This window comes from Muntiacus reevesi, chromosome 18, assembly GCF_963930625.1.
Source record: "Muntiacus reevesi chromosome 18, mMunRee1.1, whole genome shotgun sequence".
Lineage (NCBI taxonomy): Eukaryota > Metazoa > Chordata > Mammalia > Artiodactyla > Cervidae > Muntiacus > Muntiacus reevesi.
The window spans coordinates 16,943,471-16,968,245 of NC_089266.1; the positions used below are offsets into that span (position 1 = coordinate 16,943,471).

Consider the following 24,775-nt stretch of genomic DNA (forward strand, 5'->3'; position numbering starts at 1 on the left):
TAGATCCCCCGATTACCCCTGTATTCTTGGTTCTCAACACAGAGCTGTCCCCCGGATAAACCTAGGGGGAGAGGTGGGGAAATTGGGGGCCGGGCGGGGTGGGGGGGGGAACAGCCACTTTGATTCCAGATTCAAACCTCTCTCCATTCTGAGAGGGTAACCATACATCCCCGACATGCCTTGTGCCCCTGCATAATTGTTAAAAGCACCCTTTTCCCTCTCAAGGTAATAAATTTCAGGGTCACCTGTGAGGCAGTCTCTTCCCTGGGGCTCTGCCTCACCTTGATGTTGTGTTCAACAGCACCTCATGGCTTCAGGAAGCAACTACCTAGGCCCCACACCTGCCCAGAAATAGGTGAATTCATAGAAACAGGAAGTAGATAAATGGTGGCCAGGGGCCACAGGAAAGAGAAGATTAGGGAATAGATCCAGGTTTTCTTTGAGGGGTGATGAACAGAGTCTAAAACTAGTAGTGGTGGTCGCACAACTCTGAACATGCTAAAAATCAGAAAATTTAAAAAAAAAAAGTGTGGGATACAGCAACATGCTTTTTTAAACAAGCATCCCAACTGGTCTCATTAGCACTTCCCAAGTTAGAAAAGGACAGGGGATTCAATGGGATTAGAAGGTGAATAGTGGGAGAGATTAGATACATCCCATCCCACTTTACTGCTCCTATAAATAATGCTGATCAGGGAATTTCCTGGCTGTCTGGTGGTTAGGACTCTTGTGTTCTCACTGCCATGGGCCTCGGTTCAATTCCTGGTTGGGGAACTAAAATCCCACAAGCCATATGGCACAACCCCCCAAAAAAAAAATATGCTGATCAATTTGTGGCCAGCACTGCTGTTCACACTTGAGACATCAAAGTATCCTGGGAAACACCAGGCAAGGAAAACAAAGGTCTGAGACATTTCTCCTCACAACCCTATGAGGTAGGCATTATTATGCCTATTTAACAGTTAAGCAAACTGAGGCTCAGGGATACAGAGGCAAAGAATGACAGGACTGAAGCCAGGCACTAGTGAGGACACAGGTGGGATGTGAATATGGCTTTCAGGGACCCAAGCCTTTGCTCAAAGGCACCACACTCAAGTGCCCCCACTGATCCACTAACCATAAATCATCAGCTCCAAATTCAGAGAAAGACCACGGTAGTTGCAAGTATGAGGAGCTCCACTGAAGGCAGGAGGGCCCAGAGAGCACCCCGGGATGTTTTTGCCTTTTATACAAGTGCCCTGGGAGTTTTTAATAGCAAGTCTGCGATGGAGAGGGGAAGGGATTTTAAAGACGCTTAAGACACCCGGAAGCACATGGCTGTCCTCTCCTCCTTCCAAAGCAAGTCTTTATTGTCCAACTAATCAACAAGTGCTTGATGAGGCCCAGCACGGTACCGGGCACACACAGAAAGCATAAATACAAAAGTGTAAAACATACTCCCTGCCAACTTGAGGCGCACAATCTAAATATGTCTCAGGACTTAACTGCATGGTTTAAAAATCAAATCTGGACTTTGTTACCAGTACTGCAAGGACCATTCTTTAAGTCAATGTCTTAAAGGAAAAATGTTACACTCCACATTGATCACAGCATGAAATTTCTTCCCAGTCATAGCAACTTCATGATTATCAACAAGGTTTACTTTTGTTATAATTCATTTTACACTCTCCTCCTCTGTATAAGATTTTTTTTGAAAAAGCAATTTTAAAAGGTAGTAGTGGAAGAGCTTAGGTACAAATTTGGCCAACAGCTGTCTGGACGAAAAACAGCTCTAGACTACGGAGCGAACCCAGCTCGTTTCCAGGCCGTTGTTACCTCTATTTTGAGGACAACATAGAGCACATTTCCACGTTAAGTCATGATTGCCAACCAGAAGAGGGAGTCTCAGTGCCACCGAGAGTGGCCTGGACGAGACATCCTTCATGGCAAAATTTAGCACCAACCAACTTGGCTGCCGGGCATCTCATTGCCCAAATTTAACCCCTTGATTCTCTCACAAACTCTCAGAACTCCTGGGTGTGTGGTTCTGGGAAGAGCAGCTAACCCAAACCCCAAGTTGGACTAACATACTGTACATGGTTCTGCTTCCACCCGGGGAGCCAAGCTCCTGCTTCAGGCAGAGAACATTCGGCGCAGAGCAGAGGAGTGGGAGCAGCAGCCTCCGAGGGTGATGAGGGTCACGAAGGCGTCACCCCTCCTTAGCCCAGCCTGGTGCGTGGCGGGGCGGCCCCGGTGAAGGGCCTTGCCACGCCCTGGGTGCCCACCCCAAAGGGTCTCCATTTGGCAAATAAGAGTCAAAGGAAGGAAGGATTCGATGATTTTCTAGTGTTATGGGGTCTAGTGTTATGGGTTGTCTTTTTTTCTTCTCATAGAATAAGATCACTGATTTCTCTCAGTAAAGTACATTAAACCAGGATCTCTGGGCTAGAAAATAACTTAAGTTCAGATCTGAAATTTACATCTATGGTAAGCAAGGGCCTTTTTAATTTGAGCCTTCCTTTTTTTTTCTTTTTTTAACAAAAGGATGCTAGAGTCTAACAGGATCCCCAGAGACCCCAGGCCTGGGCCAAGATCACACAAGTGACGGCAGTCCACAGCCCACCCTCCCCACTTTCCCATCGCAAAGACCAGTCCGGCTCCCATGGACTGCAAAACTGGTCATCAAAGCTATTGAAATGGAAGGTAGTGTAGAAAATGTAACACTGGTTGTTCTTAACATGTAAGACTGGTTTCTTTAGAGCGTGTATAAGGCACTATGTAAGAAAGCTGCTCCCACGCCCAGCCACACACCCACACTCGGCTCCTCACACGCACACATGCACACACAAGAGGCCAGCTGACTGCCACGACGCACGGGGGGCGCGGCACCTGCTGTCACTTCTGGTTTTTGAGCTGGTTGGAGAGCCAGTCCAGGCCTTCGTAAAGCCCATCTCCGCTGGTGGCGCAAGTAGCCTGAATGTACCAGTTTCTCTGGCGGAGGGAATGTAAGCCAAGCTTGTCTGTTATCTCTGCTGCGTTCATAGCGTTGGGAAGATCCTTGGAAGAGAATATTCAGAAGTCAGTTCAGCAATGTTCTGTCCATGTAATAGAGTACCAGGCTCTTCGCCAACACCTGCCCTTAACCCACAGTCTTATCTCTGGCCGCCTAGAGGCTCAGGCCTCCAACCTTGAAATCGCCCTTCATTTTTCCTTCCCTCTCTTTCTCTCCACTCTCACAGCTCCATGCTGGGAAAGCCCATTGGCTCTACCTGCAAAATCTATTTAGAGTCTGACCACTTCTCGCTTGGATTACTGAAATTACTTTTGAGTTGGTCTCCCTGCTTCTGTTCTTCCTCCTTGAAAAGTCTATCCTCAACCTGGCGGTCAGTGAAGTCAGATCAAGTCCTTCTTCTATTAACACCCTGCGACAGCTCTGTCTCTCTCAGTGTAAGAGCCCAGGTTCTCAGGATGCTCAGCAAGGTCTTTGTGACCCCATGACCCCTCCTAACTGTCCTGCTTCATCGTTTTTAATCATAGCCCTCACCGCAAGTTGACTACATTACAAGATGAACTGACTTAGTATGTTTATTATCTGCCCCCCTGTAACTAGAATGCAAGTTTTACCATGGAAGGAATCTGTCTATCTTGTTCTCTGAGGTATTCCTAGTGCCTAGAACTGTGTCTGGCATGGAGCAGGCTGAAACCAAATTTGCATACATTAGCATGAAAGAACAAGGGAGATCTGAGGACTCTCCTGGCAGTCCAGAGGTTGCAACTCTGAGCTTCCAGTGCAGGGGCTACAGGTTTTGATCCCTGGTTGGGGAAATAAGATCCCACATGCCATGCAGCATGGCCAAAAAAAAAAAAAAAGAGAACAAAGTAGATCTAGACAATGATTTGGAAGGACATCAAAGATACGCTAAGAAGCAGGTTGCAAAACAGAAAGCAGAATAAGCTCTGGAGAGTGATGTAAGGAATTTAACAATGTTTTTATCCTGAAAAGTGGGGCTAGAATGTTTCACTCAATATTGTGAACTGTCTACGAATCTATACGCTGAACGTGTCCTGGTTCTATAATTAAAAAGAACGAACGTTTTCATTTATCAAAGTCCGTGTGCACTAATGAACCTCAAACTGACATCCAATCTAACAGTGGGGTACTGGCCAAGTGAACGATGATGCCCCCACCATTTAAAACAGTGCTTACAAAGAGCTAGATGACAAGAGAACATGCCTCTGATAAATCTGAAATGACGAAACAGGATGCAACACTGTCAAAATGGTATGATCTCAATTACATAACGAATGTATTCGTGGAGGAGAAAGTAGGGGGAAATGCATCAAGATGTGACTGTTTATCTCAGGCCGCTAACTTCCACAGGATTCCTTCTTTTCCACCCTTACTGCAGCTTTTCATCCTGAGATTGGATGGTTCCCCATCTTCCTCCTACCCACGCTTTTACTGCTTTGTGTTATTTACATGGAAGCCAAGTTTCCTCAAGGACTGGCCCCATATGATCCAATTTCATATCCTCCTTTGCTGCCCCCCCATCCTACACCACTCCATCCCAGCTGCACTGGCTGCCCTGTTCTTCCTAGACAGTCTGGCTCCTTTCCTGAGGGCCTTCAGGGGTCATCTTTTTTTTTCTTTTTAATTAAAATATAGTTGATGTACAATATTATATAGCTTACAGGTATACAACTTAATGATTCACAATTTTAAAAGTTATACTCCATTTATACTTATTATAAAGTATAGGCTGTATTCCTTGTGTTGTACAACATATTCTTATAGCTATTTATTTTTTAAATGGAGTGTAATTGCTTTACAATGTGGTGTTAGCTTCTGTTGTACAACAATGTGAATCAGCTATATGTATACATACATGCCCTCCCTCCCATCCCACCCCACCCCACCCCACATCACAGGGCGCTGAGCAGAGCTCCCTGTAGAGGGAGTGCTGAGCTGAGCTGAGCTGAGCTCCCTATGCTACACAGCAGCTAGATGTCATCTGATCAGACATCCTCTTATCAGAGAGGCCCTCTGATCCTTCTCCACACCTGCCCCTTCTCCCATGACTCCCCCCAGACATAGGACGTATCTGTTACTGATGCTCTATCCACTAGAACGCAAACTCCATGAACTCAGGGATTTCTGTCTGTCTGGTTCACTGCTGTATCACCAATACCCCAAACAATGCCTGGATCTTAGTGAATGCTCAGTGGATGTTTGCTGAGCGAGTGAACGAATAAAAGACCCAAGCTAAAAATTAGGTGGAGAGAAAGGTTATGGGAGGGACTGGCGAAAGAGACGCAGGCAGCTAATTAAATACCTCTATTTTTAAAGCGAGCAGCTGGTGATACTTTTCAGTTCCAGGATTCAGACAGCTAGTGACGTACCTGTTTATTTACAAACACCAATAAGACCGCATCTCTGAGCTCGTCTTCGGCTAACATTCTGGTTAATTCTTCTCGGGCTTCATTGACCCGCTCTCTGTCATTACTGTCGACCACGAAAATCAGACCTGAATGGAAAGCAGCAGCGTGTTAGTAATCTGAACCTGGGGACAGTAGTTGTTCACACGTCCTAACAGCCTCTGCCTACTTACGTGCGTGGTTTCACTGACAGCAATCAATACGGAAGCGTATATGGAATCTCCAAAGTTGGGAAGCCTGCTGGACACCCAATCAGCCTTTTTCAGAGGCACCATGGCCCCTCAACAGATCAACAGTAAGAAGAGTAGACGGAAAACAGCATGAAGATGCCTTAAAAAACTAAAAACAGAACTACAATATGACCCAGCAATCCCACCACCGGGCATAAACCCAGGGAAAACCATAATTCAAAAAGACACAGGTACCCCAATGCTCACTGCAGCACTATTTACAACAGCCAGGACATGAGAACAACCTAAATGCTCATTAACTGAGGAAAGGATAAAGAAGATGCAATACATACATACAGTGGAATATTACTCAGCCATAAAAAGGAATAAAACTGGCTCATTTGTAGAAATATGGATGGACCTAGAGGGTGTCATTTAGAATCAAGTAAGTGAGAAAGAGAAAAACAAATACTATGCATTAAGGCATAGATGTGGAATCTAGAAAATGGTATCAGTCAGTCAGTTCAGTCGCTCAGTTGTGTCTGACTCTTTGCGACCCCATGAACCACAGCACACCAGGCCTCCCTGTCCATCACCAGCTCCTGGAGTCCACCCAAACCCATGTCCATCGAGTTGGTGATGCCATCCAGTCATCTCATCCCCTGTCGTCCTCTTCTTCTCCTGCCCCCAATCTTTCCCAGCATCAGGGTCTTTTCCAATGAGTCAACTCTTCGCATGAGGTGGCCGAAGTATTGGAGTTTCAGCTTCAACATCAGTCCTTCCAATGAACACCCAGGACTGATCTCCTTTAGGATGGACTGGTTGGATCTCCTTGCAGTCCAAGGGACTCTCAAGAGTCTTCTCCAACACCACAGTTCAAAACTATCAATTCGTTGGCACTCAGCTTTCTTTATAGTCCAACTCTCACATCCATACATGATCACTGGAAAAACCATAGCCTTGACTAGACAGACCTTTGTTGACAAAGTAATGTCTCTGCTTTTTAATATGCTATCTAGGTTGGTCATAACTTTCCTTCCAAGGAGTAAGCGTCTTTTAATTTCATGGCTGCAATCACCATCTGCAGTAATTTTGGAGCCCAAAAAAATAAAGTCTGACACTGTTTCCACTGTCTCCCCATCTATTTCCCATGAAGTGATGGGACCAGATGTCATGATCTTAGTTTTCTGAATGTTGAGCTTTAAGCCAGCTTTCTCACTCTCCTCTTTCACTTTCATCAAGAGGCCTTTTAGTTCCTGACTTTCTGCCGTAAGAGTGGTGTTGTCTGCATATCTGAGGTTATTGATATTTCTCCCCGCAATCTTATTTCCAGCTTGTGCTTCTTCTAGTCCAGCATTTCTCATGATGTACTCTGCATATAAGTTAAATAAGCAGGGTGACAGTATACAGCCTTGATGTACTCCTTTTCCTATTTGGAACCAGTCTATTGTTCCATATCCAGTTCTAGCTGTTGCTTCCTGACCTGCATACAGATTTCTCAAGAGACAGGTCAGATGGTCTGGTATTCCCATCTCTTTAAGACTTTTCCGCAATTTATTGTGATCGACACAGTCAAAGGCTTTGGCAGAAAAATGGTATAGATGATCCTATTTGTATGGCAGAAACAGACACACAGATGGAAAAAAAAAAAAAAAAAGTATGGATACCAAGGGGAAAGAAGGGGGAGGAATTGGGAGATGGGGTTGACACATATACGCTACTGATACTATGTATAAAATAGATAACTAATGAGAACCTACTCTATAGCACAGAAAACTACTTAATGGACTGTGGTCACCTGAGTGGAAAGTCCGAAAGGGAGGGTGTTTAGTGTATGGATACTTATGGATACATTTTGCTGTAAGCAGAAACTAATACAAGGTTGTAAAGCAACTACACGCCAATAAAAATTTTTAAAAGAAAAAAGAATAAAGAGAGAAAAGGTTCGGCTCCTGTTTAGTTACTTCATTTCTACATCATGCCTACATAATAAAGACCCAGTAAAAATCTATGAACATCCAAGTTTAGACAGCCTTCCCTGGTCGGCAACGCTCTGCATGTAGCGCCTCTCTGGGCCACAGGGTAACACACCCTGACCCCGTGGGAAGAGGACGACACAAGCCCTGCTTACCGTGTGTGCCTCCCACATACATCTCCTCCTCTGGCTGGTTCATCTGTATCCTTCTGCTGTATAATAAAACTGGAGCGGTAAGTGTAGCGATCTGAGTCCTGGGAGTTGCTTTAATGAAGACCGAATCTGAAGGGGGACTTCCCTGGGAGTTAGGACTCCGGGCTTCCAATGCAGGGGGCCTGGGTTCGATCCTGGTCTGCCCAAACTAAGACCCGGTGCAGCCAATTAACAAGCAAACAAAAAAAAGAACCTGAGGGAACACTGGGAACTGCCAAATGAACTGAAAAAAAGTGAGGGTGGTCTGGGGAGCCCTGAATTTGTAGCTGGTGTCTGCAGTGAGGGCGTCTTCTGCCCTTAACCTGTGAAGTATGGCCCAAACCCAGGCAATTGGTGTCAGAAATCTTTGCAGCATCCCACACTACAGCAGCAGAGAAATCCCAGGAAGCACGAGACGGGTCAAAGAATGGGACCGCCACATTGGATCTGAGCAAGGGTGGCTGAAGCCTGTAGAGACTTGGTCACTGCCTCACTGGCTGGCGGAAGAGCTGGGGCCACCAGGTCTCCAGAGGCGGTGCCCAGGGGGAAGTGAGCACACAATCCACACACAGGATGGGGAAGACGCTCTGTGAAGTGGTCCATGTGACATTAATGGCGGTAACAACTGGGTGGTTAGCTGACAATAAGCCCTCTGGCAGACAAAAATAGGAAGTGGCTGCCAGAAAAACTATTTAATAACAGTGAACCTAGGTTGTATCAACAGGAGAGAGAGCAGCTCAGTCTCTAAAATATGGGCAACAAAAAGCCTAGGCTACAGTGCATCAGTCAGAACATCCTGGGCGTGTTACCTGGTCGGTGCTTACCCCACACTCTAAGACACAGACTGGAAGGGCAAAGACTGACGAGGATGGCAAAGGAATTACATGCTATGTCATACGAAAACAATTTATATAACTGGGAGTACTTTGCCTAGAGCAAAGACTCACTGAGGGGACTGGTGGCTGTCTAAAAGCTATGACATGCAGAGGTTCAACCTGTTGGAAGTAGATGGTAGATCAGTGGGTACAACGCCAGAAGCTGAGGTGCTAAAGAGTCAACAGGGGACTTCCCTAGTGGTCTAGTGGTGAAGAATCTGCCTTGCAATGCAGGGGACTCGGGCTCAATCCCTGGTTGAGGAACTAAGACCCCACACGCCACGGAGCAACGAAGCCCTCGCGCCACGGCTAGAGAGAACATGTGATGTAACGAAGATCCTGTAAGCTGCAACTAAGACCTGATGCAGCCAAATAGGTAAATAAATTTTAAAAAATTAAAAAAAAAAAAGTCAACAGAACTGCAGGTGCCGTGGGCAGCCTCAAGAGGCCCGCCCCTCGCTGGAGACTGTGAGCAGCTTTAGTGGCCACCTGCGGGAGCCCATGGAAGGGACTCTGCTGGTGGGAGAAGGGTGCTGGGATGAGATGACCTCCGGGCTCCTTCTCATACTGAGACCTCACCACTGCGTCATGGAGGGAAAACTTGTGCTGGTCCTCGGCCCTTACCACAAACCCCTACCCCCACCCCCGACACCCCCCTGCTTCCCAGGCCCACCCAACAGCTGCCTGACCAGCTGCCCGGAACAGCCCACTCCAGCAGATGGGAGCGCCCACAGCTTGACTGTCTGGGGCTTACATGAAAGTCAAAGTCATGTCTGTTACATCACATCAGACCCCCCAAAATGCAGAATGCTCAAAACTCCCCCCAAAGACTTGATAGGCTGCCAGTAAGTCTCTGGACTCTGATTACAGCTGAGCAAAGGCGGTTTTCCTGAATTCTTAGGAGACCCTTAGTCTCCTAAGAAACTGACAGGGTAGAAGCTGACATATGATCCCTTGGCCATTCCTAATAAAAAATAAAGGCTTATAAATATTAGGTCCCATTTTATACTCTTTTTATTTAGATCCTTGTGTGAGAAACAAAAGAACCCAGCACCAGACTGACTACACTTCTGAAGTAAGAAAACCTAAAAAAAGGTAAAATTACCAATGAATAGTGTGCTGTGATTTGTTTTTAGAAGTGGGTAGAAATATGTATCCACAGCTGCCTGAATACACATAAAATATCTTTGGACAGATAAACAAGAAATAAAAATGGGAAGAGGAACCAGGTGGTTTGGGGGCAGGAATGAGGTGGTGACTCTGCGATGTACACTTTCACTTCTTTAAATTTTAAACCGTATAAATACATTGCTATTTAACACATTAAAATAACTGAACCTAAATCAAGGAGAAAAATCTTCTCATATCCCAACTAATGGCCTATTTAATGAACTACTTTATGCCTTCTCTAAGATAATCCACCTGCCAATGCGGGAGACAGAAGTGACACGGGTTCAATCCCTGTGTCGGGAAGATCCCCTGGAGCAGAAAATGGCAACCCACTCCAGTATTCCTGCCTGGGGAGTTCCATGGACAGAGAAGCCTGGTGGGCTACAGTCCATGGGGTCACAGAGTTGGACACGACTGAGCACGCATATGATAAATCAACTAAGAAATCCCGTAAATAGTTCACATTCCAACCTATACCTAGTTAACCATCTTAATTGAGAGCTAAGTTATCATTAAGTCTGTTCTGCTCAACATACTGATGAAGAATAAAATTTAATATAAAAAAGACAACCTGTCTATTGCAAAGGTGCAGGAAAAATAAGGGCAACATTTAAGATTACTAGTGGCTGCAATGTTTGGACCCACCAAACAGAAAATCCATTCTTCAAAGAGGCCCCATTTGCTTATTTCATGAAGAGTCCAAACCGCCCACCCGAAGGTCCTAGAATATAGCCAGTTCCCTACCATGAAAGCAATAGTTATTGAAACTCAATAAAATTAGGCTTGCTATAAATAGAAGATTGAAAATAAAAAGGCATTTCTACTTGGTGACTGAGTGCGACATCTCTTAATAGGGTGGGAGAAGGGAACCCTTCAGAGAATGAGGACATGAAACCTCTAGTATTTGGGACTCTGGATAGTTAATTTTATGTGTCGACTGGACTGGGCCACAGGGTGCCCAGATATTTGGTCAAATGCTATTCTGGGTATGTCTGTGAGTGTGTTTCTGGATGAGATTAACATTTGAATCAGTATACTGAGTGGGCTTTCCAGGTGGCTCAGTGGCAAAGAATCTGCCTGCCAATGTAGGATACACGGGTTCAATCCCTAGGTCAGGAAGATGCCCCGGAGAGAGGCAACTTGCTTCAGTATTCTTGCCTGGGAAACCTCACAGACACAGGAGCCTGGCAGGCTATAACAGTCCATGGGGTCGAAAAAGAGTTGGACACAATTCAGTGATTCAACAACAACAACTGAGTGTCAAAACGTATACTGTCTGCAACAGATTGAAGCGTGAGACATAAAAATCTAAGAGTCATCAGGGAAGAATTCCATGCCTGGAGAATTCTATGCACAGAGGAGCTTGGCAGGCTATAGACCACGTAGTCACAAAGAGTCGGATACGGCTGAGTGACTAACATAACGTCATGGAAGGCTGCTAGGGTCATCAAACTGTTTCTCCGAAAATCAATAAAGTGAAAGAATTATATCTTTTTCCTGCCTTTTTTATATAAACTATATTTCAGAGAAACCAAATATTTGATGAAAGAATTCTTTATTTAGAAGGATTTCAGCTAATAAATGCAGATGGAAAAAAAATAAAATAAAATAAATGCAGATGGAAAGACAGAAAACAGTGGAGAGAAACTGTTGTAGAAAAAGAGACTAAAGAGATGTGACAATGAAATGCAATGTGTAAACTTTGATTCCCGATGCAAACAAGTCAAATGTGGAACTGTAGAAATCTGAACAAGGACTAAGTAAAAGTGAAGTCGCTAAGGCGTGTCCCTTTGTGACCCCATGGACTATAGCCTGCCAGGCTCCTCCACCCATGGGGTTTTCCAGGCAAGAATACTGGAGTGGGTTGCCATTTCCTTCTCCAGAGGAATCTTCCTGACCCAGGAATTGAATCCCGCTCTCCTGCATTGCAGGCAGACCTGACTCTACCATCTGAGCCACCAGCGAATCCCCCAAGGGCTGCGTACCAGATAGTGAAGAAAGGATATTAATTTTGGAAGTGGGATAATGCACGGAGATTTTTTTTAAAAAGCTTTAGGGACTTCTATGGTGGGCCAGTAGCTAAGATTCCATGCTCCCAATTCAGGGGGACTGGCTTTGATCCCTGGTCATGGAACCTAGATCCCATGTGCCACAATTAAGAGTTTGCATGCTGCAACTGAAGATCCTGTGGGCTGCAGGAAGACCTGGCTCAACCAAATAAATATTGAAATCAAAAAGTTTTATCAGTTTAAAATAAACACTGAAGGACGATGAGTAAGAGGCATCATTTGCTATAACGTACTCTGGGCAAAATGCCGATAACTTTTGAAGCTGGGTGATGGGTACATGGGGATGTGTTATGTATCTTCTTTGTTTTTTGTTTTCAACTTCCCACTAACAAAAGTGAAAAAAGAAAAGATAAATGCACTATTCTGAGGAAAGACATTCTAAATCTATAGGTTAAGGCAATAACTACAAAGAGAGTTAAGTGTTAAAGGTCATCACTAAAATAATGATATACAATACAAAGGGGCAGTCGACCTGGGTATTTGGACTGAAAAGACCAACAAATATGGGTCATTACTATGAAACATATGCACTGAAACACCCACCATCAGTAGTAGAATTTTCAAAATGAAAAGACTCCAAGTAAATTCTGAAATGAGTATGTGGATGCCAGATGGTTTGAGAATCAGGGTGTAAAAACTATCTGAACAGCTTATGGATCCTGGATAGGCAATATCTATAAGGTTATCCAAAATATAATCAATGGAAAAACTCAGGGAGACCGACGTGGGAGTGGGGCACATTAAAACTCCAATGTTTAAAAATCCAGTAATAAGGAAACAAGGCAATGATCTAGGATATCCGTGCCTGTTCATGTACTGGTAGGATAACAGGGAAGCTGGGAGGGACTATGGCCACACAGGATGCTGGGTTTGGGGGTTCCAACCATCGCTGTCTATCTCTTTCTCTCCTTAGGAATGATTTTTCAGATATTCTCAACCAGCTTAAAGGAGTTTTCAGAATTCAAATTCTTTAAAAATTGGTACTTCATCTAAGGCACTTTCAATTAACCAAAAGATGGAACTCATCAGGACCAACCATTTTATAACTGTTCTGGATTAAGAGGAGATGCCTGTGTAAAGCCTTAAAGTCCAAGTATTTTTTCGAAGAAGGCAGGGACCACTTCTCAAAAAAAAAAAACCTCCCCAGTAAATGTAGGTGGGTCACTGAAAGAGGAGGAATGACTGACAGTCCACATAGAGCAGAGTGCCACAAGGTTCTGCTTCAAGTACCCATCTTTAGATGCGTTCAACAGAAATGGTTGCAAGGCGAGAAATTGGATCATCTCTACCTTGCGTGTTCTGGAAATAATGTCGCCACAGAGGTCTGATTTTGTCCTGGCCGCCGACATCCCAGACTGTGAAGCTGATGTTTTTATATTCTACCGTCTCCACGTTGAAACCTACACGGGGAAGATGGGGAAAGTGTTTAATGCAGACTTTTGCTGGCTCAACAATTCAAAATAACTTCAGTTAACATTTGGACAGTATTTTTCGTTTATGAAGCAGCTTGCCAGTCAAAAGATTTATAGCTTACACAACAGACCGTGTTAAGTCAGCTTGCTCTCTGCGCATCATGACAGGTGTCTCCCACCTGACACCGCCTCTCCCTCTCCCAGCAGCTCTTCCAGCAGACTTCAGAGAAAACAGAAGCCATCGACAGGGCTGCTTTCTGCCTCCCACCACACACCACAGAAACCCACCTACCTCTTCATCTACACTTCTCTCCCTCCCGCTTTGAACAAGGAAGCAGCTAATGCTGATTCCATCCACCCATGCACTGGATCTGGTCCACCCATGCTGTCTGGAACCTTCTACTATTGCTCTTTTCTGCTCCAATCGAAATCTCCAACCTGTTCTCCTCAGCAGGCTTAGGTCTTTTACACCCTCCAAAGAAACCCTTCCTTGATTCCACATCTTCACCTGCAAATATCCTGTTCTCCCTTTTAAAGTCAAACTTTGTCACCTCTCACCCAATACACCTTTGTTCTGCTTCACCATGCTTCGTGGTTTCAACTGAACTAAGCAAGGTTGAGAAATCCATCAACAGCTCTCCAGTTCTTACATAATTTGATTTTATATCTGACACTACTGTTCATTCCCTCCTTGAAACTGTTCCCTGGCTTCCCATTTTCCTTACGTTTCTCTGGCTGTACCTTCTCAATCTCCTTAGTAAGCTCAGCCATGTTTGACTGGTCTTCGAATGATCAGCATCGTTTACAGAGAACTGTTGTACATAACCTAATCATCCATCAACGGAAATTTGTTAAACATAGAGCCACATACTATCTAGTTACTAAAACTGATGTTGATCTGTATTGGTTTTTATTTAGAACATTATTTAGAACATGGCTTAGAACAATGATTCTCCCCGCTCCCCAGTTCAGTAGGTTGCCTGGGCTTCCTCTTGCAGAGGCATTCAGCTGTTGAGTCCTTTGGGGGTAGGCTGGCCTTCTCTTCTCCAGGTGATCTTTTTATTTTCAAGGAGCACTGAGCTCCCTCATGTGGTGGTGGTAGTGCTCCAAAAGGGTGAACCCCAAGGCACAAGCACTTATCCAATCTCTGTGTGAATCACATTTGCTGATGTGCCCTTGGCCAAAGCATGTCAGATGGCCATGCCCAGTATCACTGTGGAAGGGGAATGTGCAGGGGTGTGGCTTCTGAGGGGCATGATTCATTGGGGGCCATTAGTTCAATGATCTACCGCAAGACGGGTATTCAATCCATTCACCCAATATTTACTGGATATCCACTACATGCCAGGCATTTTGCTAGGCACTTGAGAACAGTGGTGAGCAAGGCAGACACGATTCCTGCTTATTTACACTTTTGGAAGAGAGGCAGTGAGTGAGCAATGACAAATGTGCTGAGAGTTACTCACAAGTTCAGGCTGCTATAGAAACTTACAACAGGGGAAAAACCATCCAAGGGATCAGAAAAGGAAGCCCTGAGAAATGATGCTTAAACTGAGACTCAAAGAATAAGCTGGCATTTAGCTACATAAGCGGTGGGGTGGGGGTGTTGTGGGTGGTAAGGAAGAAGGTAGGAAAGCATTCCACAGAGAGGAAATGACATAGACGAGAACCAGCGATGCTGTCTAATGTAGAGTAAGTTGGAAAACAGCACGCATATGACTTCACAGAGATATTCACCAGGACTTCCCTGGTGGTGAGAGGGTAACAGGTAGAGAGGCCAGAGGTCCCCATGCGGCAGGATAAACTCCAAGTGGCAGACATTTTTTTCCCTTCTCTGTTGATGAAACTGGTTTTGCCTAAGATTAACCTTTTTTTTTCTTTTCTCAAACCTTGGGCTGATAATGGCTCAACAAACCAGCATTCATGTCAATTGTTTTATGATTGGGGATGACATATCTTTTGCCATTCTATCTCAAAAATGCATACTGTGGGACAGGGGCCTGGTGAAACTCCCTCAGTCTTGAGGTGTCTCTTATCTGATTAGAAGCTCGCCAACAGACATAAAACACCTTGCTCAAAACTAACAAGGGGGCACTGTTTCTGTCCCCTTCTGATGTCTATGACAGAAGCAAAGAAACTTTGCTACACAAAAGGCTCCAAGTAGTGAAGCCTTGTCTCTGATCCCAGATTGAAATCCTCTCCTCTGGAGGTCACGAATCCTGGCATAAGACACGACTTGCAGTAGCAACCTTTCAGTGGCCCAGAGGTTAAGAATCCACCTGCCAATGCAAGGGTCATGGGTTTGTTCCTTGGTCTGGGACGATCCCACATGCCTTGGAGCAACTAAGCCCATGTGCCACAACTATGAAGCCTGTTCTCCGAAGCAAGAGAAGCCGCTGCAATAAGTCCGAGCATCACAACCAGAGAGTAGCCCCTGCTTGTTGCAACTAGAATGTGCTCATCAATGAAGACCCAGTGCATCCAAAAATACATTTAAAAAAAGATATTCACCAAAATCACAAGTTGTTTTTTCTTTTAACACTTGTTTATATTTTTTCTGTATGTATGACATTATGGAAGGATGAATTATTTTTATGAAAGGAGAAAAACAAGTAATTATCCTATTTTCTTTTTGGACTAATAACATTTTTTAAAGCTATGGGTATGAGCATTTTCTCTGTCTGGTTTCCCCCTCATTTAAATGTTGCAATCTCTGAAGAGACTCCCTATGCTGGAAGTTGCTCAGTTGGTTCCTGTGCCTAATCCAACTTCCAGAACACTACTGACATTCACAGGCCCCCCCTGGGGAGCCCATTCTCACCCTGGAGTTTGGATTTAGTGGCAACTCAGGAGGCACAGACTAAGTTCTGCCAAAACTGCCTTTGCAAAAGCTGTAAATGGCCAACAAAACACAGAGCTGGTTTGCAAGAATAACTACATCATCAGATCGTCCTCCAGCAATGGAACAAATCAGATTCATCAGTGGACCACCACCTCAAGTAGTCGGTGTGAGCCAAAGTGAAGAAAAAAAAACCACACTATGTCCTTCTCTTTCTTCCACACTACATCTTTAAATGCCAGGAACATACTTGGCATGAAGAGATGCTTCCACTTGGAAAGGCCCCTGGAAGAAAGATTGATTTTAATCATCATTATCTTTTCCTTCTTTTTTGGTCAAGTCGATAGGGTTAAATTTGTTCCACCTAAATGTGTTTTTATGACTCTCCTATAAACCTAGCAATGTGCCAGAGATGCCAGGAAGCAATTACGTAACTATATTACCTGGTTCTGGCCTCAAGACGTTTATGAGGCGGACAAGATTCTCCAAAGTAAAAATTCAGCAACATGAGACGCTTGTAAAAGCACAACATACTGCAGTGTACACTGGTCCTGTCACAGGCTGTTAACATACCTATTGTAGGGATGGTGGTCACGATCTCTCCCAGCTTCAGTTTGTACAAGATGGTGGTTTTTCCAGCGGCATCCAAACCCACCATAAGAATTCGCATCTCCTTTTTCCCAAAGAGACTTTTAAACAATTTTTCAAAAACGTTCCCCATTGTTACTGAATTCTGTGGCCTGAAGGAAAAGAAAAGCAAGTCAAGTAATGGTTCTCTGCAGAGATATGGACACAAGACATACACATGAAATACAAGCCTCCACTGGAGGCGGCTCCTGGCAAAACTTGAACAATTTCAAGTATAGTTTGGCCAGGAAGGAGCTGAGTATCTTGTTTTCATAGGGGAAACTCAACTAAGCCTTTTGATGCCTTGCCAAAAAATTCTCTTTTCCACTGCAGCATCCAAGTGGGGTATGGGAAGCCCAGTCTCAATGGTGGCAGGCTTTCGTCACCCTAAGTATGGAAGCAATGCCACCACAGATACAACTGATACTTCTGAAATGAGAACTTCTGAAGCCGAGAACCAGTCTATTCTACACACTGCAAAGCAAACTCCTTAAGGCAGGTTCGATATCAACACCTATTAGAAATTTAATAGTTGCCTATGGCCAGTAGACAGTATGAAGACCCAAAAGAGAACCTAAAAAATTTCAGAGGTGAGGAAATAACCGCACTCAGCACTGCATGGCTAACAAAGAAATTAACCAGGTAAAGATTGGGGGAGAGACCATAGCACCCAGTGTTGACCATCACCTCACTTTTGTTTTTAATTACATTTTCTTTTTTTTATTGGAGTATAGTTGCTTTACAATGTTGCATTAGTTCCTGCTGCACAACAACAGTATATATGTACACATGTATTCCCTCCTCTAACGCCTCCCTCCATCCCCCATCCCATCCTCTACCTCATCACACAGCACCAAGCTGAGCTTCCTGGGCTTACAGCAACTTCCCACTAGCCATCTATTTTACACAGGTAGTGTACATGTCATTCCAACCTCCCAATTGGCTCCACCCCCCCTTCCCCGCCTGCACTGTTCTCTAAATCTGGTCTCTATTCCTGCCCTGCAAATAAGATTCATCTGCACCATTTCTCTAGATTCTACACATATGTATTAATTTACAATATTTGTTTTTTTTGCTCTTTCTGACTTACATCACTCCATATAACACTCTAGGTCCATCCATATCACTACAAATGACCCAATTTTGTTCATTTTTATGGCTGAGTAATATTTCATTGTATACATGTACCACAGCTTTGTTATCTATTCATCTGTTAATGGACATTTAGGTTGCTTCCATGTCCTAGCTATTTTAAACAGGGCTGCAATGAACATGGGGGGAACATGTGTCTTTTTCAATTATGGTTTTCTCAGGGTATATGCCCAGCAGTAGGACTGCTAGATCATATGGTAGCTTTGTTTTTAGTTTTGTAAGGAACCTCCATACTCTTCTTCATAGTGGCTGTAGCAATTTATATTCCCACCAACAGGATCACCTTACTGTTAATTATTAGCTTTTGAAACATAACTTACATAGATATAAACATACATGGTAACATACAGTTCAGTGAAATGTCATGAACCAAATAAAAAAAAGATGATTATCATCGACCCAGATCTCCTTGTGCACCTTACCAATTATCACTCCTCCAAAGATAATCACAATTATCAACCCTGATTATTCAAAGGAAGGAGTGATGCTGAAGTTGAAGCTCCAATACTTTGGCCACCTGATGCGAAGAACTGACTCGCTGGAAAAGACCTTGATGCTAGGAAAGATTGAGGGCAGGAGAAGGGGGCAACAGAGCACGAGATGGTTGGATGGCATCACCGCCTCAATGGACATGAGTCTGAGCAAACCCTGGGAGATACTGAAGGACAGGGAAGCCTAGCGTGCTGCAGTCAATGGGTTCAAAAAGAAATCAAGACATGACTTAGCTACTGAACAACAACATATTGACATATAACTGCACAAATGTTCAATATTTTATTTTTCAGTAGAATACATGAAAGACTCCATAAAGGAAGGCAACGGTCAAAACAAATTTGTTGTTCAGATTAGCTTTACAGAAATTTACATCTTTAATTTCAACAGATGAGCCTATTTGAAGTGTGGGCTTGACATTCTAATTACAGACTTAAAAGTAGTACTGTCCAATACTGTAAAGCAATTATCCGCCAATAAAAAAGTAGTACCGACTACAACTCTAACCTTGTTCCTGAAGTCTACAAAGATTCTTCAAAGAAAAATAAAAAATCCTTGTTTCCCTTTAAACTGCTAATTATGGGAAAATTTTACTCCTTGGCAGAGCAGAGGTGAGAGGGAACAAGGACAGTCCATCTCCCATTCATCAGGACCCTATGGACCTCAGAAGTGAGGTCACTAAATTCCAGAGGCCCCACCTCTGAAATTTAGCCGTGTCCTACAGTTGCTAAACTTCATGGATGATGTCCAAGCACACATTTAATCCTAAGACATGAGAAAAGGAGCAGAGCATTTAACCTGAACAAAAATTAGATACAGGTAAACTGCTACAACCAAAGAATGATGATAAACACTTTAATTATTCATAGGAAGCCATACAGAAAGCATACAGAAGTCCAATGCATTGCAGCACTCAAAATCCTGTGGGCGACAAAATTAAAGATTCCCTGTCTTTGTTTTAGAGAAAAAGACAAATCTCATGGATGAGAAAAACCGTGAGGAACATTTTACGGGAGGGGAGGTACATTTAAGATGTCCTGTGAAGCCAACACTCGATTCCTCCTCCCAACAGCACAGTACACATCCTAGCTTCAGACGCCCAAAGCCCGCTGCGGGGCTAGAGACCCTCTGGAAGACGCCGCCGACCCCGGCGCCTCTCTGGCACGCTCGCCTTCCTCTAACACAGGCACCAACTGTCCATCAGGGAGAACTGCCAGGAGATCTCCAGGACACGAACCAAAGCGGGTGGCCAAGTGGGCGTGCGCAGCCGGCGGGCACGCGCGCTGGGTCCCCCCGGGGAACGCGTCCGAGTGTCCTTTCTGCCCAGCTGCCAGGCCGCTTCCTCTCGACCTGCGGGCCCTCGAGAAAGCGGTGTCCCCCCCGGCCCGCAACCCCGCAGCGGACTAGCCAAACCTCGAGCCCCTGCCCTACAGAGGGCGGAGAAGAGACAGGGAGACCAACCCGTTTCTGCAGGCCACCCGCTGCTATCCAGTCTCCCTACCTCTGAAGCTGCGAGAACCCAGCCAGCCCTTGAGTGCCGCAGTCCTTTCTCCTCAGCCCACGACTCACCAGTCGCCCAACCGGCCACCGGTACCGATACCACTCCCTTTAGGGTTTCTGATCCCCTATGTAAAATGGCGACAGGATAGGGGCGGGAACAGTAGCCAACCAATCACCCACCGCTTCTTGGAGCTTTTGTACCAATGAGTTTCAGGTTCCATGAATGACAACAAGTCTGGCCAATGTAAAGGACAATAATAGCCTGGGCGGGAGGAGGCCTGCCCCTTGCGACCTAGGCGACGGCACGAAGCTCTGAAAATGCCGGTTTCATCTTCCAATGACAGCTCACCGCGTCCCGGCGAGGCACGCCCATGTGCCCCGCCCCAAGGCTGCGCGCGACCAATCAAAAAAAAAAAAAAAAAGATTTCCGATTTGCTTCGCCAATCAGCTCGAAAAAATTCCACCGATTGAATTAACCCCGGGAGCATTCGGACCAACTGGGTGGGGGCATGTGGGCGGGGCGACGCTCACAGAGATATTTAAGGAAATTTGCCCGGGTTGAGCTAAAAGTAGAAACTAGTTTGAGGCGGCCTTCTGTGTGGGAAACGTCCAGTCATCGGCACCGAAATTAGGCATAAGGAAGATTTCCTATTCAGTCTGAAGCTAAACAGTCGCCTTGATTTTGAACAGATTTTCAACAGTTGGGGAAAATACTAGCCACCTGCACCTTCCTTCAGACGCACAGAACCAGAGTTCTCACTTCCTGAGAAATGCGGTCGATAACTCAGCCCCCAATGCCATCTTGTTTCACTAATGCCCGTAAATAGTTGTACCTAATGGTACATAATCTGGAAAACTAACGTCTACTGAACACGTGAAATGTGTCAGGAAATATGTCAAGGACTTGACATGTGTGACCGAAACGCCCCGGCGTTAGTTGGAGTCTACTATTATTTCTATTTTACGAAGGAACTGTGCAGCGTTTTAAGACTAGGTCTGTATTAAATCTTAATCTTTTTAACCTAATACTTTCCTGGTGACAAAGTATGTGCGTGTGTGCTAAGACAGTTCAGTCGTGTCTGACTCTTTGCGACCCTATGGAAAGCCGCTTTCCATGGAATTCTCTGTCCATGGAATTCTCCAGGCAAAGATACCTGAGTGGGTTGCCATTTCCTCCCCCAGGGGATCTTCCCACCCCAGGAATCGAACCCACGTTTCTTATGTCCTTTGCACGGGCAGGTGGGTTCTTTGCCACTAGCGCCACCTGGGAAGCCCTAGTGACTACGCTATACTGCGCTATGCTTAGTCGCTCGATTGGTCTTACCTTCTGTTTGGGACTCCGTGGACTGTAGCTCACCAGCCTTATCTGTTTATGGGGATTTTCCAGGCAAGAATACTGGAATGGGTTGCCATGCCCTCCTCCAGGGGATCTGCTCAACCCACGGATCAAACCCAGGTCTCCTGCGTTGCAGGCGGATACTTTACCAGCCTGAGCCACCAGAGAAGCCCAATGACTGTATCAGTTCAGTTAAATTCAGTCACTCAGTCGTGTCTGACTCTTTGCGACCCCATGAACTGCAGCACACTAGGCCTCCCTGTTCATCACCAACTCCCGGAGTTTACCAAAACTCGTGTCCATTGAATCAGTGATGTCATCCAACCATCTCATCCTCTATTGTCCCCTTCTCCTCCTGACCTCAATCTTTCCCAATATCAGGGTCTTTTCAGATGAGTCAGTTCTTTGCCTCAGGTGGCCAAAGTATTGGAGTTTTAGCTTCAACATCAGTCCTTCCAATGAACACCCAGGACTGATTTCCTTTAGGATGGAGTGATTGGATCTCCTTACAGTCCAAGGGACTCTCAAGAGTCTTCTCCAACACCACAGTTCAAAAGCATCAATTCTTCTGCCCTCGGCTTTCTTTATAGTCCACCTCTCACATCCATACATGACTACTGGAAAAACCATAGCCTTGACTAGACGGACCTTTGTTGGCAAAGTAATGTCTCTGCTTTTTAATACGCTGTCTAGGTTGGTCATAACTTTCCTTCCAAGGAGTAAGCATCTTTTAATTTCATAGCTGCAATCACCATCTGCAGTGATTTTGGAGCCCCCAAAATAAAGTCAGCCACTGTTTCCCCATCTATTTGCTATGAAGTGATGGGACCGGATGCCATGATCTTCGTTTTCTGAATGTTGAGCTTTAAGCCAACTTTTTCACTCTCCTCTTTCAGTTTCATCAAGAGGCTCTTTAGTTCTTCTTCATTTTCTGCCATAAGGGTGGTGTCACCTGCATATCTGAGGTTATTGATATTTCTCCCAGCAATCTTGATTCCAGTTTGTGCTTCCTCCAGCCCAGCACTTCTCATGATGTACTCTGCATGTAAGTTAAATAAGCAGGGTGACAGTATACAGCCTTGATGTACTCCTTTTCCTATTTGAAACCAGTCTGTTGTTCCTTTTCCAGTTCTAACTGTTGCTTCCTGACCTGTATACAGGTTTCTCAAGAGACAGGTCAGGTGGTCTGGTATTCCCATCTCTTTCAGAATTTTCCACAGTTTATTGTGATCCACAATCAAAGGCTTTGACATAGTCAATAAAGCAGAAATAGATGTTTTTCTGGAACTCTCTTGTTTTTTCAATGATCTAGTGGATGTTGGCAATTTGATCTCTGGTTCCTCTGTCTTTTCTAAATCCAGCTTGAACATCTGGAATTTCACAGTTCATGTATTGCTGAAGCCTGGCTTGGAGAATTTTGAGCATTACTTTACTAGTGTGTGAGATGAGTGGAATTGTGCGGTAGTTTGAGCATTCTTTGGCATTGCCCTTCTTTGGGATTGGGATGAAAACTTTTCCAGTCTTGTGGCCCCTGCTGAGTTTTCCAAATTTGCTGGCATATTGAGTGCAGCACTATCACAGCATCATCTTTCAGGATTTGCAATAGCTTAATTGGAATTCCATCACCTCCACTAGCTTTGTTTGTAGTGAGGCTTCCTAATGCCCACTTGACCTCACATTCCAGGATGTCTGGTTATGGGTGATTGATCACACCATCATGGTTATCTGGGTCGCGAAGATCTTTTTTGTACAGCTCTTCTGTGTATTCTTTCCACCTTTTCTTAATATCTTCTGCTTCTGTTGGGTCCATACCATTTCTGTCTTATATTGAGCCCATCTTTGCATGAAATGTTCCCTTGGTATCTCTAATTTTCTTGAAGACATCTCTAGTCTTTCCCATTCTATTGTTTTCCTCTATTTCTTTGCATTGCTCATTGAGGAAGGCTTTCTTATCTCTCCTTGCTATTCTTGGGAACTCTGCATTCAAATGGGTATATCTTTCCTTTTCTCCTTTGCTTTTGACTTCTCTTCCTTTCACAGTTGTTTGTAAGGCCTTCTCAGACAGCCATTTTGCTTTTTTGCATTTCTTCTTCTTGGGGTGGTCTTGATCCCTGTCTCCTGTACAATGTCATGAACCTCTATCCATAGTTCATCACTCGCTCTGTCTATCAGATCTAGTCCCTTAAATCTATTTCTCACTTCCACTATATAGTCATAAGGGATTTGATTTAGGTCATGCCTGAATGGTCTAGTGGTTTTCTCCACTTTCTTCAATTTCAGTCTGAATTTGGCAATAAGGAGTTCATGATCTGAGCCACAGTCAGCTCCTGGTCTTGTTTTTGCTGACTGTATAGAGCTTCTCCTTCTTTGGCTGCAAAGAATATAATCAATCTGATTTCGGTGTTGGCCATCTGGTGACGTCCATGTGTATAGTCTTTTCTTGTGTTGTTGGAAGAGGGCATTTGCTATGACCAGTGCGCTCTCTTGGTAAAACTCTATTAGCCTTTGCCCTACTTCATTCTGTACTCCAAGGCCCAATTCGCCTGTTACTCCAGGTGTCTCTTGACTTCCTACTTTTTGCATTCCAGTCCCCTATAATGAAAAGAACATCTTTTTTGGGTGTTAGTTCTAAAAAGGTCTTCATAGAACCATTCAACTTCAGCTTCTTCAGCGTTACTGGTCGGAGCATAGACTTGGATTACTGTGATTCTGAATGCTTTGCCTTGGAAATGAACAGAGATCATTCTGTCATTTTAAAAATTGCATCCAAGAAGGGGCTTTCCTGGTAGTGCAGAAGTTAAAGCATCTGCCTGCAATGCGGGAGACCTGGGTTCAATCCCTGGGTTGGGAAGATCCCCTGGAGAAGGAAATGGCAACCCACTCCAGTATTCTTGCCTGGAAAATCCCAAGGACAGCGGAGCCTGATGGGCTACAGTCCATGGGGTATCTAAGAGTCGGACACGATTGAGCGACTTCACTTTCACTTTCATTGCATTTAGGACTCTTTTGTTGACTATGATAGCTGCTGCATTTCTTCTAAGGGATTCCTGCCCACAGTAGTAGACATAATGGTCATCTGAGTTAAATTCATTTTTTGCCTATCTTTTTGCCTTTTCATACTGTTCATGGGGTTCTCAAGGCAAGAATACTGAAGTGGCTTGCCATTCCCTTCTCCAGTGGACCACATTCTGTCAGACCTCTCCACCATGACCCGTCTGTCTTGGGTGGCCCCACACAGTATGGCTTAGTTTCATTGAGTTAGACAAGGCTGTGGTCCATGTGATCAGATTGGCTAGTTTTCTGTGATTGTGGTTTCAGTCTTTCTGCCCTCTGATGACCTCTCTCAGCGCCTACCATCTTACTTGGGTTTCTCTTACCTTGGACATGGGGTATCTCTTCATGGCTGCTCCAGCAAAGCGCAGCCGCTGCTCCTGACCTTGGATGTGGGGTATCTCCTCTCAGCCGCCACTCCTGCGCTGGCCTTTCCCTTCTCCAGGGGATCTTCCCAACCCAGGGATCGAACCCAGGTCTCCGACATTGCAGGCAGATTC

General features: G+C 44.8%; 1 protein-coding gene across 2 annotated transcripts; it reads right to left on the reverse strand.

Annotated features, from left to right (window-relative positions):
- Positions 1–1,328: 1,328 nt before the first annotated feature.
- Positions 1,329–20,085, reverse strand: LOC136149760 (ADP-ribosylation factor 2). Of its 2 annotated transcripts, none has more exons than XM_065910288.1 (5): positions 19,958–20,085; positions 16,691–16,857; positions 13,156–13,266; positions 5,380–5,504; positions 1,329–3,036 (listed from the first exon to the last, which is right to left on the reverse strand). In XM_065910288.1, the coding sequence occupies exons 2-5, from the start codon at positions 16,836–16,838 to the stop codon at positions 2,875–2,877; spliced, it is 546 nt and encodes a 181-aa protein (XP_065766360.1). In that variant the 5' UTR covers positions 16,839–16,857; positions 19,958–20,085; the 3' UTR covers positions 1,329–2,874. The 2 variants fall into 2 exon arrangements, with proteins under 2 accessions (XP_065766360.1, XP_065766359.1); XM_065910287.1 differs by having other exon boundaries at positions 19,890–20,022.
- Positions 20,086–24,775: the final 4,690 nt, after the last annotated feature.

Excerpts from the sequence above, each read along its gene's own strand:
- LOC136149760 (XM_065910288.1), bottom strand. The coding sequence starts at position 16,838 with ATGGGGAACGTTTTTGAAAAATTGTTTAAAAGTCTCTTTGGGAAAAAG. Across the intron at positions 13,267-16,690 it reads GACCACCATCCCTACAATAG|GTTTCAACGTGGAGACGGTA; the intron begins GTATGTTAACAG and ends TTCCCCGTGTAG. Across the intron at positions 5,505-13,155 it reads TTATTTCCAGAACACGCAAG|GTCTGATTTTCGTGGTCGAC; the intron begins GTAGAGATGATC and ends CTTTCCATTCAG.